Source organism: Hyperoodon ampullatus (genome assembly GCF_949752795.1).
Source record: "Hyperoodon ampullatus genome assembly, chromosome: 4".
Taxonomy (NCBI): domain Eukaryota; kingdom Metazoa; phylum Chordata; class Mammalia; order Artiodactyla; family Ziphiidae; genus Hyperoodon; species Hyperoodon ampullatus.
The window spans coordinates 120,235,106-120,255,557 of record NC_136917.1 but is presented as its reverse complement, the minus strand read 5'-3'; the positions used below and the strand labels follow the sequence as shown (position 1 = coordinate 120,255,557).

General features: G+C 43.8%; 1 protein-coding gene across 1 annotated transcript; it reads left to right on the top strand.

Annotated features, from left to right (window-relative positions):
- Positions 1-4,180: 4,180 nt before the first annotated feature.
- MARVELD2 (MARVEL domain containing 2) lies at positions 4,181-20,425 on the top strand (the record flags this gene model as incomplete). Its single annotated transcript, XM_079701964.1, has 6 exons — positions 4,181-5,326; positions 7,343-7,378; positions 11,327-11,475; positions 16,048-16,219; positions 19,296-19,346; positions 20,303-20,425. The coding sequence occupies 6 exons, from the start codon at positions 4,181-4,183 to the stop codon at positions 20,423-20,425; spliced, it is 1,677 nt and encodes a 558-aa protein (XP_079558090.1).
- Positions 20,426-20,452: the final 27 nt, after the last annotated feature.

The window sequence follows — 20,452 nt, the reverse complement described above, 5'->3', positions numbered from 1 at the left end:
CGCCGGCACGGTAAGGGGTGCGGGGCCCCGGGGAGAGCGGGGGGCCTGGGAGGCCGGAGGGCCCCTCGGCCAGCCAGGTTTCATTCGGCGGACACAGGTGCCGGGCGAGACGCGCCCACCCCCGGCCGCGGGGTTATCCCGACCTGGGCACGTCCGGCCCGACTTAGTTCCGGCCGCTCTGGGGACAATCTCGGGAGACGAAGAGTGTATTTTCCCTCTGACGTGGAGACGCGCACCTGGGTGGGCAGAGCTGAGTACTGAGCGAGGTTGGTGGGTCGGGGGCGTAGCGCCGAGCCGCGGCCTGGGGAGGGACCCCCGACGAGGATGCTCTGTATTCCCGGGCACTCGCTCGAGGGTTCAGTTCAGAGCGCAGGGGATTTCCCATCCCCCTGGAAACCCAGAAACGTCTGAAATCGGCCCCTTTCTCGGGGCCAGCAAAACTTTAAAGCCAGCTTAGTGGTGATTCTGTTGGTGTAAAGGTGACCAACTGGATTCCTATAACACTTCGCTGGGGAGAACCATTTCTCCTCCCACCGCTTTGACTTTCGGAGATTTGTGTGCCAACTGAATGGAGTCGGGCCCCGGGGGCTGGAACAAAACAAAGACCCGCTCTGCCTCAGCGTGCTGATTCTAAGTGAACTCTCAGTGACACCCTGAGAGATGCTAGGGGTATCCAGACGTTGAAATGTGGTAAAATACAACTGACTATTATTCCCTTCCAAAATTACATAATTTGCTATTCCACAGTTCTTCAAATTTGTAATTTTGGCTTTTTATTTAAACACTGATAAGATGATATAATTCAAATAAGCCACATTTCACAGGTGAGCATGAATTAAATCCATTATAGTGAAGCATACTTTTGCCAGTGAGTTAAATTAAGCAGCCGGTATCCTTTAAATGCCTGTGTATCAAAGATATTGAAGGATATGTAAAACTTGCTAAAGTTATTTGTTGTGCTTTTGCCTCTACTATTTTTAGGAAAATGTATTTCAAGAATTATAGTAGTACTATGCATTCCTAGAATTTAAATGTTTTTAGATGAGATAAAGCGATGAAAGACAAAAAAACCCTGCTAACTGCTATCATTATAGAAATTTTTTTCTATACTAAATTTTTTCTCCTACTTTGCATTGGGCACCATCCTGGGACTCACAGTTAATTCTCTAAAATTGGAGTAGCCCATTAGAAGACCCTAGAATTTAGACCTCTTCTCCATCTCCACCCAGTACCCAGGTGATTGTATTTAGTCTGTGGTAGTAAATACCCTTCTGTGGGTAGACTGCCTACTTGATATCTTTACCTGGACTTCTAACAGGTATCTCAGACTCTCATCAGGCTGCTTCTCCCAGGACTAAGCTGGAGGGTTGGAGAAATGTTGCAGATGAAATGATCTGGTGTCTGGGATTGGCTTTAAAATAATCTGTTGACAAAAGGAATAAGGTAGAGGGTATAGACGAAACAAGATTGGTCATAAATTGATAATTATTGAAAGTGGTTGATGGGCACATAAGGGCTCATAATACTGTTCTTTCCACTTTTTATTGTGTTTGGAAATTTCTAAAATAAAAATTTTTAATTCCCTGAACATAGAGTTTAACCTCTTCTTGCTATCTTCGTTGCTACCACCATGGTCCATTGGATTACAGTTGGACAACACAGGTTTGAACTGCAGGGGTCCACTTATATGCGGTTTTTTTTTTTCAATAAATATGTACTACAGTGCTGCGTGGTCTGCAGTTGGTTGAATCCGTGGATTCGGGACCACAACTACATATTACCGACTATAAAGTTACACTTGGGTTTTTGACTGCGAAGAGAGTTGGTGCTCCTAACCCCTATGTTGGTCAAGGGTCAACTGTATTTCAGTGGCCTCCTAGCCAGTCTCCCTCTTTTCACCGTTTTCTCCTGGAATGTACTCTTAACAGAGCACCCAGAGTGATCCAGTTAAAATAAGTCATATCATGTCAGACCTCTACTGAAAATTTTCCAATGGCTTCTCACTCCCAATAGAAGCCTTAAATCTTTCTAATGATTTTTATTTATTTACTTTTAAATTTTATTTTATTTATTTGTTTATTTTTGGCTGCATTGGGTCTTCATTGCTGCATGCGGGCTTTCTCTAGTTGTGGCGAGCAGGAGCTACTCTTCACTGTGGTGCTCGGGCTTCTCATTGTGGTGTCTTCCCTTGTTGCGGAGCACGGGCTCTAGGTGTGTGGGCTTCAGTAGTTGTGGCACGTAGGCTCAGGAGTTGTGGCTCGCAGGCTCTAGAGCACAGGCTCAGTAGTTGTGGTACAGGGGCTTAGTTGCTCCGCGGCATGTGGGATCCTCCCGGACCAGGGCTCAAACCCACGTCCCCTGCATTGGCAGGCGGATTCTTAACCACTGCACCACCAGGGAAGTCCCTCTAATGATTTTTAAGCCTTAACGATTCAGATGTCCTCAATTCTACTACTCACCCTGCTGCTGCCTCCATTCCTTAACAGTTCTCGAACATGCCAGGCACTCCCACTTTAAGGCTCTTACACTAGCTGTTCCATCTGTGTGGAACACTTACCCCTTATACCTGCCTGGCTTCCTCCCTCATCTCCTTCATTTCTATATTCAGATGTCATGTTCTCTCTGAAGACTTCCCTCATCACTCTGTTTAAAATTATAACACCCTGTCCACACTGCACTTCTTACCCTCTTTCTTAACTTTGTTCCTTGGCATCCGATATATTTCACTTGCTTTATCTATCATTTGTCACCCCCGCCCCCCCCCCACTGGAATTTAAGCTCCATGAAGGCAAGGATTTCCATTGGCTTTGTTCACTGATACATCTTCAGCAAGCCTGATGCATGGCAGGCACTCGGTAAATACTTGTTGAGTGATCTCCATTTTACAAAGTAAAACAAAACAAAGCCATAGGAATTTCTAAATTGTTCAACACTGTAAAGATGGGATTACCAGCTTTAATTCTGAGACGTTTACAGTGCCAAGTACAATGCCATGTGTCCAGCGAGTCTTCAGTAAATACTCATGAGCAATTTGAGGGAGAAAATCATTGTGCCTTAAACCTAGTAGTTATATTAGCAAATAGTTTCCTTTTTACATACATGTCCAGGTCATTGATTTCATGAAGGAAATCAACAGGTTTGATAAAAAGTGCTTTTTCTATGCTTTATTTTTCAGGTGGATTGAATACCCTGTAAGATACTTTTTTTTTTTTTTTTTTTTTTTGTGGTACGCGGGCCTCTCACTGTTGTGGCCTCTCCCGTTGCGGAGCACAGGCTCCGGATGCGCAGGCTCAGCAGCCATGGCTCACGGGCCCAGCCGCTCCGCGGCATATGGGATCCTCCCAGACCGGGGCACGAACCCGTATCCCCTGCATCGGCAGGCGGACTCTCAACCACTGCGCCACCAGGGAGGCCCGTAAGATACTTTTTGAGTCTTTCCATGGCAACAGCAAGTCACCTTTAAATAATTGGTCTGGAGAGAGTGATGTCCATGGTCATTGGTGCGGCTCTGTGCTGTACTTTCGGGGAATCTTAGCCTTTGGCGATTTTATTTTTCTGAGAATTCAATTTTTTATATCTAGTATCAAGTGTTATACTATTAGAGTGGAAGAAGCAACTCCCGTAACCTGACTTCCCGAGTTAGAAAAGAAAGGGACTCTCCACTCCCTGTGTTTATCAGACTGCTTCTCCTAGGCCATTCCAAAGCAGACTTGAGTTAATGAAAGTGAAGAGTATTTGCTGACCCATCACATTTTGGTATGTTCAGACTCTTAAATATGTTGATTTAGATATTTGAGGAAAGGACTCTACTTGAAATGTGTTAGCATCCTGTATTATTAAAATTTAGTCTCATTTTTGGTTTTTTGCATTTTGTTGTTTATAGGGCTCATAGGTAAATTCAACTTATGTTTTAATCAAGAGCTAAGATTTAAAATTTTGATTGCCCTTAAAATCTCATAGAATGATTAGTAGATCCCTGGCTAACATAATTGTTACACATGTTTAAAGTGTACATAATTTATGTTGTCATTTTTATATATCATAGTAATTAGATATGATCATGTTGGTTTCCTGAATATGATCATTTGCTACTAAGTGAATAAAACCAGCATCATTGAAAGGATAAATAACTAAGCATAAGTGATAACTTTAATCTCGGCCCCAGGTGTGAACATCACAAATGTTGTCAAATGACGGAAGATCCAGGAATCGGGACAGGCACTACGATGAGGTCCCAAGGGACTCAAACTACCAAGATGGCACTGTAAGAACCTTCCAGACTCTTCACGACAGTGAGCTGGCTGTGAGCGCTGATCCGTTGCCACCACCCCCTCTCCCATTACAGCCACCATTCGGCCCAGAATTCTACTCAAGTGACACAGAGGAACCGGCCGTAGCGCCAGATCTCAAGCCTGTAAGGCGCTTTGTCCCTGAGTCCTGGAAGAACTTCTTCAGAGGGAAGAAAAAGGACCCAGAGTGGGATAAGCCGGTGTCAGACATCAGATACATCTCCGATGGAGTGGAGTGTTCACCTCCAGCCTCTCCCGCAAGACCAAACCACTGTTCACCCTCCAACTCCTGCGAAGATCCTCAGGGCGGGTCAGAAGGCAACGGTCGTTCCCGGAAAGAGGCCGAGGCAATGTTTCCCCACGATCCCTACGGATCCCTAGGCCGACGCACACACACAGCCCGAACCTACAGTGAGAAGGTGGAGGAGTATCACCTGAGGTATTCCTACATGAAGTCATGGGCAGGCCTGCTGCGGATTCTGGGTGTGGTGGAGCTGCTTCTGGGGGCCGGCGTCTTCGCTTGTGTCACGGCGTACATTCACAAGGACAGCGAGTGGTATAACCTGTTCGGATATTCACCCTATGGCATGGGAGGCGTTGGTGGCCTGGGCAGTATGTATGGGGGCTATTACTATAGTGGCCCCAAAACCCCTTTTGTGCTTGTGGTTGCTGGATTGGCTTGGATCACCACCATTATTATTCTGGTGCTTGGCATGTCCATGTATTATCGGACCATTCTTTTGGACTCAAATTGGTGGCCCCTAACTGAATTTGGAATTAACGTCTCCTTGTTTATCTTGTACATGGCCGCAGCCATAGTCTATGTGAATGATACCAACCGAGGTGGACTCTGCTACTATCCATTATTTAACACGCCAGTGAATGCAGCGTTCTGCCGGGTGGAAGGAGGACAGATAGCAGCGATGATCTTCCTCTTTGTCACCATGATTGTTTATCTCATTGGAGCTCTGGTTTGCCTAAAGTTGTGGAGGCACGAGGCGGCTCGGAGACATAGGGAATTCCTGGAGCAACAGGAGGTAAGGGATTTCATGATCTTTGTTCTTTCTTTCTGTTTACTTCCTCCTTAAATATGTATAGTTCTCAAAACAAAGCTGTTGTTGTTTTTAAGGGTCTGAAGTTCAAAAGGCCCCACTCAGCATCTGACATGCTCTGACCAGGATAACCCACTCTGGTGTGTCATTTGTAGAATGTTGCAGGTAGACCCCAGATGTGTAATACAGCGTATAGTTTGTCGGTTGCAGTATTGTCTGTCCGATACTTAAGGGGAAAACAATTTCTACAAAGAAGAAATGATGATAATACCTGCATAAGATTATATAAAAGCCCTATTAAAAATTTTTTTTTGGGAATGATGGCAAAAATGTTAGGAGTATGTTCTGCTAACTTCATTATTCCCTGAAATAAGTTGATGTTTTGCTTTCTTCTTCTAAGGAGGAGTGTGTAGTAGAATTTCCTGTACCTCTGAAAATGTCAGTAGTACCTTAAATATTTTCTTAATTTTAAGTCAACTATACCGTGCATTTTTTTCCCCACTTTCCAAAGACTTCCTAGGTACAATGGCATATGGTGTATATAGGGCAAAACTATAGCTAAAAATAAAATCCTTCCTTATATACTCAATAACCTACGTATTTACTCACTGACCTATGTATTTTTTTTAATCTTATTCATAACAACAGCAAAAAACTTGACTAACTTTATAATAGGTACCTTATGTGTTCTACACAGAACCTCATACTCTAGTGTCATAAAATGTATTTATCTTACTAGAATTTGACATAGATTCAAGTTGTTTCTAAAAATTTATCTCAGCACTGTAAGCATTTTTTTTAATTAATTAATTTATTTTTGGTTGCATTGGGTCTTCATTGCTGCGCGCAGGCTTCCTCTAGTTGAGTTGAGCGGGGGCTACACTTCGTTGCGGTATGTGCGTGGGCTTCTCATTGCGGTGGCTTCCCTTGTTGTGGAGCGCGGGCTCAGTAGTTGTGGCGTGTGGGTTCAGTAGTTGTGACTCGCGGGCTCTAGAGCGCAGGCTCAGTAGTTGTGGTGCACGGGCTTAGTTGCTCCACGGCATGTGGGATCTTCCCGGACCAGGGCTCAAAGCCATGTCCTCTGCATTGGCAGGCAGATTCTTAACCACTGCACCACCTATTTTTTTAATTTACATCTGTGTATACAAAGTAAGGAACTTTAAATTCTAATCAGTGTGAAATTCAGATAGTGAAGCACACATTTCCTTATAATTTTATGTAAGTTTAATAACAACGGAGTTCTTATCATTTCAAATTCTACATGAATATGACTGTTATCAACAGTACTTTTATTTCTTTTCCTTTTCTCAACAAAAATTTGTTTTTATAAGACTTCACATAGCGGTTAATTAAACTTGAGTCACCTATGATTCCTATTTGTGTGTTGCTGTAACTTCCTAAATGTTAAAAGACATAATGGCATATAGCTTTTTTCTGTTAATTTTATAATTTAACCATCCCAAACTCTTTAATCATGCAAGGTAATAGGAACCAGGAATAAATAAAATCTCTAGGTAATTCAGAGCAACTCACATAAGAGTCACCACCGTCTCCATATTTCCAACTCTGCTCTCTGCTCCTGATTGACAGGGAATCACAGTTATCCCTCCTCCTCTGGTTCTCCACTGGCCCATCAAAATGTGGCCAAGGGGCTTCCCTGGTGGCGCAGTGGTTGAGAGTCCGCCTGCTGATACAGGGGACACGGGTTCGTGCCCCGGTCCGGGAAGATCCCACATGCCGCGGAGCGGCTGGGCCCGTGAGCCATGGCCACTGAGCCTGTGTGTCCAGAGCCTGTGCTCTGCAACAGGAGAGGCCACAACAGTGAGAGGCCCGCGTACCACAAAAAAAAAAAATGTGGCCAAAAGAGTAGGAGGATCATCTGTACAGTAGAGAATCAACATCTGTAAAGTTGAGATTGGGCTGTAGATGCAAATGGACAAAAATATTTGCAAAGTAGCTTCACACACCTCTGAAAAGTCATTTTAACTCTTTTTGTTCCAGGTAAGTGAGCCATCATTGCCATCGAAAAGGAAAATGGTAAGAATAAAGCTCCCGTTATATTTTATCTCTAGATTTGTTAAATAATTTTCTCTCTTATCTGTTTATCTATAGAGTAGACCATCTGTCTGTAAAAGTGTATCTATTGCATTAAGTTCATAATACGACTTTCAGCTTTCTTTTCTTTTTTTTTTTTCTTTTAAAAATTTTATTTATTTACATTTTGGCTGTGTTGGGTCTTCTTTGCTTGTGTGGGCTTTCTCTAGTTGCGGCGAGTGGGGGCTACTCTTTGTGGCGGTACGCGGGCTTCTCATTGCGGTGGCTTCTCTTGTTGTGCAGCACGGGCTCTAGGCACACCGGCTTCAGTAGTTGTGGTGCGTGGGCTCAGTAGTTCTGGCTCGTGGGCTCTAGAGTGCAGGCTCAGTAGTTGTGGCGTACAGGCTTAGTTGCTCCGCAGCATGTGGGATCTTCCCGGCCCAGGGATCGAACCCGTGTCCCCTGCATTGGTAGGTGGATTCTTAACCACTGCACCGCCAGGGAAGTCCCTCAGCTTTTTTCTAATACTAAGAGGACCAAATCAGACAAGGCTATTTGTAGCATCTTTTAATTTTGTTAGATGAAGCTTCTACAAGTGAACCTAGTTGGTTCATTATTTATTTATTTATTTTTGGCTGCATTGGGTCTTCGTTGCTGCACAGGGCTTTCTCTAGTTGCGGCGAGCGGGGGCTACTCTTTTTTTTTTTTCTTGCGGTACGCGGGCCTCTCACTGTTATGGCCTCTCCCGTTGCAGGACGCGCAGGCTCAGTGGCCATGGCTCACGGGCCTAGCCGCTCCGCGGCATGTGGGATCTTCCCAGACCAGGGCACGAACCCATGTCCCCTGCATCGGCAGGCGGACTCTCAACCACTGCGCCACCAGGGAAGCCCCAGCCCATTTTTAATTTGAAAACCTTAGTAATTATATCCATAGCATTACTTACCCCATGGCTTAATTACTTTCTCTTGCTTCATGGTAAAGCTTTTCTCATATGTGCTGACAAGGCTAGTTTTTGCTAGATGCAAAGAAAGGTCATGAAATCTGGGGCCGTGTGTTTGTAATCAGGAGTACTGTTTGAAAGTGGTGTGTCCCAGGGCTGGAGCCCAACTACCTCCTTCCCATCAAAGACCAAAGAGATTTTAATTTTTTGAGTCATATGTAGTTCTAGATATTTTTTCCCCAGTAGGGTTTTCTGCACTGATGATCAGTGAGGTTCACCCAAAAAGAGTGAAAGAAAATTTTAAGATCATAAAAACAGAAAAAAAAAAAAAGAAAGAAAAGTAAAGCAGGTGAAATAGTCTGTGTGGAAATATTCTGACTTCTTAGAACTCCCTTTTTATATTAAAAGGTGAATCTTAGAATTAGAGATGGGCAAGTAAGGAAAATGAATAGTTTCTGCTTGAAAAAACTTTACCTGAGGGGGGAGAAAACTCATATGGATTCTCCTCCCCAACGTAGTCACCTGGGTAGAATTCGTGATTTTGACCAGGAAAACCGAGCCTGACACCTGGGGCTACTGACTAGGGAGTCAGTGTGCTCCCTGGCCACTCCTCAGGCAGCCTCGGGAGAAACAGATGGTTAAATACTTAGAAGATAAAAAGGGATGCCATGAAATGGAAATCCACTTATTTAAGCCAAAACAGTTTCCCCTAATTTTAATACCATGATGGATTTTCAAGATTAAACATAAAAGAATTCATTAGGATGAAGAAATGGCATCCCGACCAGCGAGGAACAAAGTGGGATAGATACTGACCTCAGAATATGTTTCCTAAAATACTCTTGTTTGATCTCCTTTCCTCTGGATTTTCTGCTCCCCACTCACGTTCTTGCTGTCTGGGGCCGATGGCTGGGCGTCCTTTCTGGCAGAGGGGACCTGGTTCCCCTTCCACCCAGCGCCTCAGGTGCAAGCTTCCCCTCTTGGTAGCCCTACCCCAGGGCAAGTCAGCAGCCTCCACGTCTAATCCGATTAATCCACTAATCTGTGGGCTGCTGCTGTTTGGTGAGTTAACAGCTGGTAGTTTCTAGAATGAGCTAATGTTAAACCAGACCTCAAAGGCAGCCTCAGAGATAGAGAAATCAGGAAACAAAGGACTTTAAAAGCTGCCTGACAAGGTAAAGAGCAAGGTTTTTTAAAATCTCGTTTTATATTTTGTTTTCAATGGAGTCAGGTCCCTCCCGAGCACCTCTCGGTTAACTCAGCGAGTTTAATTCAGCAAGCATGGACTGAAGCCCCAAGGGGTGAGTGGAGGGAGCTTTCTTCTGTGTCATGGGATCAACATGCTCAAGCAGGATGGCTTTGCCCGCCCCCCTCCCCATCACAAACTCATTTCTAGCTTTAGGATTGAGCGGTATGCATTTAAGTAAACCTGTTTCCTCGTGTTGCTCACTTAAAAAATCAATGAGCCAAAAAAGTGCTGGCTTGTTTGGTTGGGTGGTTGGGTTTTGGTTTTTAGGTGTTTTTTGTTTTTTTTTTGGACGAGCCATGCAGCTTATAGGACGCAGGCCCTCGGCCGTAAGAGGGAGAAGCTGTAACCGCTGGACTGCCAGGGAATTCCCGGAAAAGTGCCGGGTTTTTATTGTGGCTTTTCCACTCAGAGCCTTGAGACCTTGGAGAATTTACTGAACCTCTCTGAACCTTGCTCCTTTATGTGTAACATGGAAACCCCTCTCCTGGCATCCACCAGCCTCACAATTTGGTTGGTGTTCTGGGCGCTGCCCAGTGGGGCCCCCAAGCACTCTTTTCCCAACCCCAAAGCTGCACATCCACCTTGCCCTGCCCGTTCTGGAGTGGGCTCCCCCTGGGTCTTCCACTTCCGTGTCCCACCTGTTGGCTATTTTAGCTCTTTTTAAAAAAAACATAAATTTATTTATTTTTATTTTTGGCTGCATTGGGTCTTCATTGCTATGTGCCGGCTTTCTCTAGTTGCAGTGAGCGGGGGCTATTCTTCTTTTTGGTGCGCAGGCTTCTCATTGTGGTGGCTTCTCTTGCTGCGGAGCACAGGCTCTAGACACGCGGGCTTCAGTAGTTGTGGCACGCGGGCTCAGTAATTGTGTCACGTGGGCTCTAGAGCGCAGGCTCAGTAGTTGTGGCACATGGGCCCAGTTGCTCCGCACATGTGGAACTTCCCGGACCAGGGCTCAAACCTGTGTCCCCTGCATTGACAGGTGGATTCTTATTAACCACTGCACCACCAGGGAAGCCCTATTTTAGCTCTTAAGGTCTGTCCCCATGCTTCCTCCTTGGGCATTTCTGTCTCATGTTCTTTCGCCCTCTTTGAATGGATCCTTTTCCTACAGAGAACTCTAGGAGCTCTCCAGCGTAGAAGCCAGCTGACTTAAACCACTATCTCCAGCGTTCTCGTAGACCTCTTCAAGGAACTGCAGGTTAAGAACACCTGGGAAAGTAAAGCCATCCACCGCCCTTCCCTTGGTTTTACTTGCTGTCCTTTTCAGATGATGAAGCAACGTGACTCGTCCCCCATTCTGACCTACTCAGTGGCTACTTGTAATTGATTCATCTGAAGTTGCTGGTGTCATTTTTTTCTCTTTCCATTTAAGTCAACTTGTTCCATTTTTATCGATGAATTTCTTATTTTGAACTACATTTTCTGTTCTTTTACAGTTAGTTGGGGTATAAATCTTAAAAGTACTTAAGACACATTTACCATTTCATCATCCACCTTTGATGATCCCACGACTGGGATTGGAGGGTGTTTTATCCATTACATACTCTCTTAGCTCACTATTTCCCTTAACTGTTACAAAAGTGTTCCGAACAACTCTGTGACTATAAAACACATAATTCTGAGGGGAAATTGTTGATTGCTGTCTCTACTCTTCTTCCTCCTGCTCCCGCCCCCCAGTTTTCTTCTAAGAATAAAGTTGGGATTTTTGTTTTTTCTTCTGCCTTCATTTATAAATAAATCCTCTTTTTCTCTCTAACTGTAGTGTGACATGGCCACCGGTTGTGACAGACAGAGAGACCAAGAAGTTAATTTTAAAGAACTGAGAGCAAAAAAAATGAAACCTGAGCTACTGAGTGGACATATCCCCCCTGGCCACATCCCGAAACCGATCGTGATGCCAGACTATGTGGCGTGAGTATCTACCTAAGTCCTCCTTCAAGGTAAAAATAGAGGTTCCATTTGGGTTTTCTCTTTTCTGTTTGTCTACAAGTTAATACTCTGCTTAAAGTCAATTATATTTGAACAGTTGTTTGTTTCCTGAGAGGTAGTATATTGAATTGAAGATACAGTATGGTCGTTGAGGAATAAGCTAATAAGCTGATTTCCTATTCCTATTGTTTTAGTGAAAAAGTTATCACTTCAGTTTATTTTTTTTCTTCCAGTTTTATTGAGATATAATTGACCTATAGCACTGTATAAGTTTGAAGTGTACAGCATAATGATTTGACTTACATGCATCCTGAAATGATTATCACAGTAGGTTTAGTGACCATCCATCATCTCATATAGATACAAAATTAAAGAAATAGAAAAAAAATTTTTCCTTGTGATGAGAACTCTTAGGATTTACTCTCTTAACTTTCATATGTAACATACAGCAGTGTTAATTATATTTATCCTGTTGTACATTACATCGCTAATACTTATTTATCTTATAACTGGAAGTTTATAGGTTTTGACTACCTTCATCCAATTCCCTCTCCCCCTACTTCCTCCCCCCGCCTCTGGTAACCACAAATCTGATCTCTTTTTCTATGAGTTTGTCTGTTTGTTTTTGAAGTATAATTGACCTACAGCACTGTTAGTTCCTGGTGCACAACATAGTGAAATGTATATTTCTGTACATTTCAAAATCATCCCCAGGATAACTCTGGTTATTATCTGCCACCGTACAAAGATATTACATAGTTATTGACTATATTCCCCATACTGTACATGTTGTACCTGTGACTCAGTTATTTTGCGTCTGAAAGTTTTTACCTCTTAATCTCCCTCACCTATTGCTTCACTTCCCCCACCCCCCTCCCCTCTGGCAACCACCTGTTTGTTCTCTGTACCTATGAGTCTGTTTCTGTTTGGTTATGTTTGTTCAGTTGTTTTGTTTTCTAGATTCCACATGTAAGTGAAATCATACAGTATTTGTCTTTTTCTGTTTGACTTATTTCAGCAAGCATGATACCCTCTAGGTCCATCCATGTTGTTGCAAATGGTAAGATTTCATTCCTTTTTTTTTTTTTTAACTTTTTATTTTGTATTGGAATATAGCCAATTAACAATGTTGTGATAGTTTCAGGTGCACAGCAAAGGGACTCAGCCATACATACGCATGTATCCAAACATTCTGTGTCTTTTGATTGGAGCATTTAGTCCATTTACATTTAAAATAATTATTCATAGGTGTGTACATATTGCCATTTTGTTAATTGTTTGGGAGTTGTTTTTATGGTTCTTTTTTGTTCCTTTCTTCTTCTTTTGCTCTCTTCCCTTATGATTTGATGACTATCATTAGTGTTATGTTTGGATTTCTTGCTCTTTTTTGTGTGTGTATCTATTATAGATTTCTTTTTAATATTTATTTATTTATTTGGCCATACCAGGTCTTAGTTGCAGCATGTGGTATCTTCATTATGGCATGCGGGATCTTTAGTTGCCACATGTGAACTCTTAGTTGTGGCATGCATGTGGGATCTAGTTCCATGACCAGAGATTGAACCTGGGCCTCCTGCATTGGGAGTGTGGAGTCTTAGCCACTGGACCACCAGGGAAGTCCCCTCTATTATAGATTTTTGGTTTGGGTTACCATGAGGTTTATATATAGCAAACTGTATATATATATGTATCTATCTGTGATTATTTTAAGTTGCTGATCTCTTAAGTTTGAACGCATTTTAACAACCCTATATTTTTGCTCTCCATCCCCAGCGTTTACTGTTTTTGACATCAAATTTTACATCTTTTTGTTTTGTGTCTCCCTTAACTACTTATTGGGGATATAGATGACTTTATGACTTTTGTCTTTTAACCTTCCTACTAGCTTTATAACAGGGCTGATTTACTACCTTTACTGTATATTTGCCTTTGCCAATAAGAGTTTTCCTTTTGCAATTTTCAGATTTCTAGCTGTGGCCTTTTCTTTTCTACTTAGAGAAGTTCCTTTAACATTTCTTATAAAGCTGGTTTGGTGATACTGACTCTTTTATCTTTTGCTTGTCTTTAAAACTTTTGATCTCTTCAACAAATCTGAACAAAAGCCTTGCCAGGTAGAGCAGCGGTCCCCAACCCCAGGGCCGTAGACTGGTACCAGTCCCTGTTAGGAACCAGGCCGCACAGCAGGAGGTGAGGGGTAGGCAAGCGAGCAAAGCTTCATCTGCGGCTCCCCATCACTCCCCATCATTCACATTACCACCTGACCCATCCCACACCCCTACCCTGTCCATGGAAAAACTGTCTTCCATGAAACTGGTCCCTAGTGCCAAAAAGGGTGGGGACCACTGAGGTAGAGTATTCTTGGTTGTAGGTGTTTTTGCTTATCATCACTTTAAATATATTATGTCACTTCTTTCTGGCCTGCAGAGTTTCTACTAAAAAGTCATGTGATAGCTTTATGCCAGTTCCCTTGTAGTAAATTGTTGCTTTTCCCTTGCTGCCCAGGTTAGGGAAGTTTTCAGCTATTATGTCTCCAAATATGTTCTCCGCCCCTTTCTCTCTCTATTCGCTTTCTGGAACCCCTATAATGTGAATGTTAGTATGCATGATGTTGTCACAGAGATCTCTTAAACTGTTCTCATTTTTTTTTCTTTTCTTTTTTCTGTTCAGCTTGAGTCATTTCCACTGCTCTGTCTTCCAGTTAGCTGATCCGTTGCTCTGTATCATCTAATCTACTGTTGATTCCTTTTAGTATATTTTTCATTTTAGTTACTGTTTTCTTCAGCTGTGCTTAGTATGTCTTTTTATTTTTTCACTCTTTGTTTAAAACTTCTGACTTCTCACTCTGTTCATCCATTCTTCTCCCAAGTTCTTTGAACACCTTTACCAGTATTATTGGGTAGTTTGCCTGTTTCCACTTTACTTGGTTTTTCTGGAGTTTTATCGTGTTGCTTCATTTGGAACATAACTGCCTGTAGCCTAATTTTGCCTAATTTGCTGTTTTCTTTCTGTGTATTTGGTAGGTTGGTTTTATTTCTTGACCTTGGAGAAGTGGCTTTTTGTAGAAGACGTCCTGTGTGTCCCAGCAGTGCACTCCCTTCTGGTCACCAGGGCTGTATGCTCTAAGGGTGTCCCCTATGTGGGCTTCATGGGTCCTTCTGTTGTGGCAGGCTGACTACTGTGGGTGGTCTGATAGGCATGGCCAGCCCCCAGTCCTGTTGGTTGCCAGGGCCTACCTTGTGTGGAGGCTGCCGGCCACTGGTGGGTGGAGCTGGGTCATAAGGTTGCTGTCTGTGGAGTCCTGAGGGGTCCCAGGGCTAGTGCTTGTCCATGGATGGGCAGAGCTGGTTTCCAGGGTTGGTGGTTGCAGGCCTGGGGGTCCCATATCTAGTGTCAGCCTGCTTGAGTGAGACCGGTTCCTGACATGGCTGGCCATGTGGGGTCCAGAGTGTCTCAAAGCTGGTGTCAGATCCCAGGGCAGCTGGCTTAGGGACCCAGAGTGTCTCAGCACTGATGTTGGCCTTCTGGTAGGTGTGCTGGCGTCTGGGGGTCCCATGACTTCAGCCTGCTGGTAGACAGGGCTGGGACCCAGGGGATCCTGGGGCTAGTACCAGCCCGCTGGTCGATGGGGCCAGGTCCTAGGGTCCTGGAGCTAGTGCTGGCCCACTGGTGGGCAGAGCTGGGTCCTGGGGTCTCTGGCTGCAGGGCCCAGGCGTCCCAGAGCTGGTGTTGGTCCTCTGGTGGATGGGATCCTGGCCCCATCCACCAGGGGGATCGGGGGATCTTAAGACAGCTGGCCTGTTGGTGGGTGGCACTGTGTCCCCACCTGGCTAGCTGCTTGGCCTGAGGCATCCCAGTACTGGTGCTGACAGGCTGGTGGGCAGGGCCCAGTCCCTTTGCCAGCAAGCTAGAGGGAGGATTACAGAATGGCGCCTGCCAGCACCAGTGTCCTCGTGGTAGAATGAGCTCCCCAGCATAGCTGCTGTCAGTGTCTGTGTCCCCAGGGTGAGCTCCAGTGGCCTCCTGCCTCTGCGGGAGGCTCTCCAGGATCAGCAGGTGGGTCTGACCCAGGCTTCTTTCAGATCACTGCTTCTGCTTTGGGTCCTGGAGCATGTGAGATTTTGTGCGTGCCCTGTAAGGGTGGAGTCTCTATTTCCCACAGCCCTCAGAGTCCCGAAAGTCAGCCCTGATGACCTTCAAAACCAGACATTCTCGGGGCTTGTCTTCCCAGTGCTGGGGAGCCCAATGTGGGGCTTAGACACCTCACTCATTGGGGAGACTCTCTGCACTTGCAATTATCCTCCCATTTGTGGGTCACCCACCCAAGGGTATGGGTCTTGACTATACCATGTCTCTACCCTCCTATCCATCTGGTGGTGCCTACTTTATATCTTTAATTGTAGAAGATACCTTCTGCTAGTCGTCCAGTCTTTCTCATCAGTAGTTGCTCTGTAGATATATGTAACTTAGGCATGCCTGTGGGAGGAGGTGAGCTCAGGGTCTTCCTCCTCCACCATCTTGGCCACACCTCCACTTTGGTTTATTTTTTTTCCTCAGGAAATACCCTATGATTCAGACGGATGATGAACGAGAACGCTATAAAGCTGTGTTCCAGGACCAGTTTTCAGAGTACAAAGAGCTCTCTGCAGAAGTTCAAGCCATCTTGAAGAAGTTTGATGAGCTGGATGCAGTGATGAGCAGATTGCCGCATCGTTCAGAAAACCAGCAGGTGAGTGCCTGCAGCGGAAGGATGAACTCTGACCTCGTTTGACGTGTAGAGAAGGCATAACCATCTGCATCTGCTGTCTAGGAAGCTCACTTGAGATCTTCAGGGTGACAGTTCAAAATATATAATTTAATGTCTTTGCCTTCAATTATTAAACAGTATTTTATTTTCTTACTTAAGTAAAGTATAAATTTGCCAGCATACATACCGGGTCTATCAGGGCTCCAGAGGAGACAAATAGCACACTCTAAGGTAATCTGAGGAAGGTTTAGTCACACGTGGTGGACAGGGGTGTAGAGGGGCTGCCAGTGGCCGTGCGTTCTCCCAGGTAAGTCACAGCCAAGCAGTCAGCACCCCAAGCCCAGAGAGCACAGTGGGTAGGGACGGAGAGTGGATGTGAAGCTGCATACATGAGCTACAGGCCTCATGCTTCAGGCCAATAACCGTGATGATGGCAGAGAGGAAAACCAGGGTGGAGATGGCAGTCATAGGGGACTGAAGTGTTTTCTCTAATGTTCTGTCTTTTCTTTTTCTTCACATTTTAATATCTGGGAAATCAGGATGCCCTCATAATCAATGGCATTTTTTACCTGACCTATATTTTTCATTGAGAAATAATTCACATACTATAAAATTCACTGCTTCTAAGTGTACAGTTCAGTGGGTTTTAGTATTTTCACAAAGGGGTATAACCGTTACCACTGTAATTCCAGAACATTTTCATCACCCCCCAAGAAGTAACCCATACCCATTAGCACTTTTTCCCCATTTCCCCTCTCTCCAACCACTGACAACTGCTAATGTACTTTCTGTCTGTATGGGTAAATGCAATGATATAATATGTGGCCTCATGTCTGGCTTCTTTTGCTTAGCATCATGTTTTCAAGGTTCATTTATGTGTCAAGAGTCAATATTTCATTATTTTTTGTGGTGAAATAATAATATTCCATTGTATGAATATACCACATTTTCTTTATCCATTTATCAGATGATGGACAGTGGGTTGTTTCCACTTTTTGGCTATTATAAATAATGCTGCTATGAACATTTGTGTGTAATATCCTATCCTTTTTAAAGAGAATGTATTCATCTAATCTATTTGTGTAATTGAAATTTTAAAAACATACAGCATTTTTTAGTAAATGTCAAATGTATGTATATATAATATATACACATTTTTTAGATAGATAGATAGATAGATAGATTCTTCTCCTGAGACCTGCGTTAATTGGGCATCTTTGTTTTGACCAGACCTTTAAGTGTACATTTAAATGAGTTATAATTACAAGTCCTCTAAGCCAAATGTATAGAGGAGTGACATTTTCCCAGTCTTGGAGTGATGGAAGGGTGTCGGGTAAGAGGTGCCAGTACCAGAAAGCAGGAGAAATCCAGCACATGCTGCAGGTTCAGGGTCAGTTAGTACCATTTGGAGAACAAGCAAGGTCCACAGGTCCAAGAAGGGTGACCAGGTTTAGATGCCCTCAAAGGAGTGCAGGAAGGAAGGAGCAGGCACCAAGCGTCTGGATCACCGCAGGTCAGGAAGAGCAAGCTGGTTAACAGACATAACGCTGAGAAACCTGAACGTGACATGTGGCCTTTTGAGCCCAGGCCCAGAGGCATCGGGTGTGTCGGCTGTGTATGCGTGGGCAAGGGCTCAGGCTTGTGGGTGTGCGATTGGGGGTGGGAGGGTCCTGATTACAGCAGGTGCTGAGACACTGAGTCCTCCCACGGTACTCCCACACGATCTCACAGTAGTCATTTCCTTTGCTTTTCAGCATGGCTTGGCAAGTAAGTAGCCAAATGACAGGGCCGCAGTTAGTCTCGGTGTCTCCTCCAGGCCTTATCTAAAGTGGAGATATCAATTGTATCACAAAAGTGAACTTCTTCTCAGCCATAGGCTGAGCTTTGTGGTGGGCAAGAATCTCCCGGCAAGGCTCACTCGTCCCCTAGCGCGTCCCCAGGGAGGTGTCTCTGTGCCCAGTGGGCCTGCTGGGGGCATGGGTTCTCACACACACCTGCTCATGCACCCGTGAAAAATGAAACCATCACATGACTTTTCTAAGCCCATCAAATAGGAGTTTTGCTCAAAATAATCTCTCCGGTCCTCACCCTCCTAATTCAGTCTCTCTGACCGAGTCTAGGATAGATTTTTACAGCTCTCATCTCTGCCTGCGTCTCCAGCACAGCACCCCTGCCCCCAGGCAGCTAGTTCAGTCCCAGGCCAGGACCTGTTAATGTAGATGACAACTGAATAACCAGCTTCATCTCACTGATGGCAAGCAGTCAAAACACAAACAATACTCATGATCTTAGTATGTAAAAAACATTGAAGAGTTAAAATATATTGGGAAAAGGATGTGGATTTGTGATGGAAAATGGTCTCGGGAAACTTTTAGAGCTATAAATTATTACATTTTCTTTTGTATTTATTAGGTTTACAGTGTTTCACAATCTCCAAAGCATAGGTTTACCTGGATAAATGAGGACATTGCTCTAGTAACCTGTTTCCTTTGGATAGACTATTCAACCCTTTAACATATTTCATATTTATTATTAAACTTAAAATAAAGTTGGAAGGAACCTCATATTAGCTATTTTCAAAAGTTGAATAGTCTCAACTTGCCAAAGGGGATGAAAATGCTACCTAATTATAGCTAATGTGGTTATTATGTGCCAAGCACTTTAGAAGGATCATTTCAAATAAATGAACCTTCTCACAACACTATGAGATAGTTATGGTTATTTTTCCCATTTTACTGATAAGGAAACCAAGTCTTACTGTAAAGAGCTTGCCCAAGTCACACCGCTGGCAAGCAGTGGCACTGGAACTCGGTCCAGGTTTTACACGAGCAGGGGCCTTGCCCTGCTGTTCATCCCTGGATCTCAGGGCCTGGCCAAGAGTAAGCCCTCAAATATTTATCCAGTGAGTTGAATTTGTTCGTGTATGAATATTTTCATTATAGTCTTAGGTAAAAATTGTTTTCTGTTCTTATGCCCACTGTACTCTTGAGACATTCTTGAGATATCATGTGAATAACTGCAAGTATTTTCATTCACATATACAGTATATTATTTTTAGGAACATGAGAGAATTTCAAGAGTCCATGAAGAGTTTAAGAAAAAAAGGAATGTGAGTAAAACCATTTTCTTCTTTAAAGTGTATTCTTATCCAGGTACAGTGGTGACAGCTGACAGATTTTAGATTCTTGCAGCTAAAGTAGTTCTTTTTTTGTAATTCTTAAGATGCTACTTGTTAGGGACCATGGGTGGCTGCTGGGTGCCTTTTTTTTTTTTTTAATTTACCTTTTGGCTGCGTTGGGTGTTCGTTGCTCTGCGCACAGGCTTTCTCTAGTTGCAGCGAGTGGGGTTTACTCTTCGTTGCGGTGCACGGGCTTCTCATTGCGGTGGCTTTTCTTGTTGCAGGGCGCAGGCTTCAGTAGTTGCAGCACACGGGCTCAGTAGTTATGATACGTGGGCCCTAGAGCACACAGGTTTCAGTAGTTGCGGCGTGTGGGCTCAGTAGTTGTGGCACACGGGCTTAGTTGCTCCACGGCATGTGGGATCTTCCTGGACCAGGGCCAAACCCGTGTCCTCTGCATTGGCAGGCAGATTCTTAAACACTGAGCCACCAGGGAAGCCCCTGGGTGCCTTTTCTTCTCGTCTCTGTCCTGAATACATTCTGCTGTGTCCTGATTTAGGAACCCAGGGAAATGAGCACCCATATAGAGCTCTTCACCCACATTTCATTCACAAAGATTAAGTTCTTTTACAGGTTTCTAATTCCATCCTTAATTGCACAAATTAGTAGAGAATGGAAAGAGCTTTTATTAATCCATTAATTACTTTTTAATGTATTTTAATACTGAAGGGTGCCTCAGCTCTCTACTTCGACTCAATTTCGCTGTGAACCAAAAGCTTCTAAAAAATAAAATCCACTGAAAAAAATGTAGAGAGCTTACCTGTTATTCTTGTTAGGCAGATTTTGAAATCTGCTATGAAAGGTCATTTTCTGGGTGATAATGTGCTTTTTTGTGTTTTTCGCTGAGGAAGCCAGAGACTGAGATAATAGCTATGTTTCTTTTCTAGGATCCTACATTTCTGGAAAAAAAAGAACGCTGTGATTATCTGAAGAATAAACTTTCTCACATAAAGCAAAGGATTCAAGAATATGATAAAGTAATGAACTGGGATGTACAGGGTTATTCTTAAAACTTATTTGAAACCACTTTTTTATAT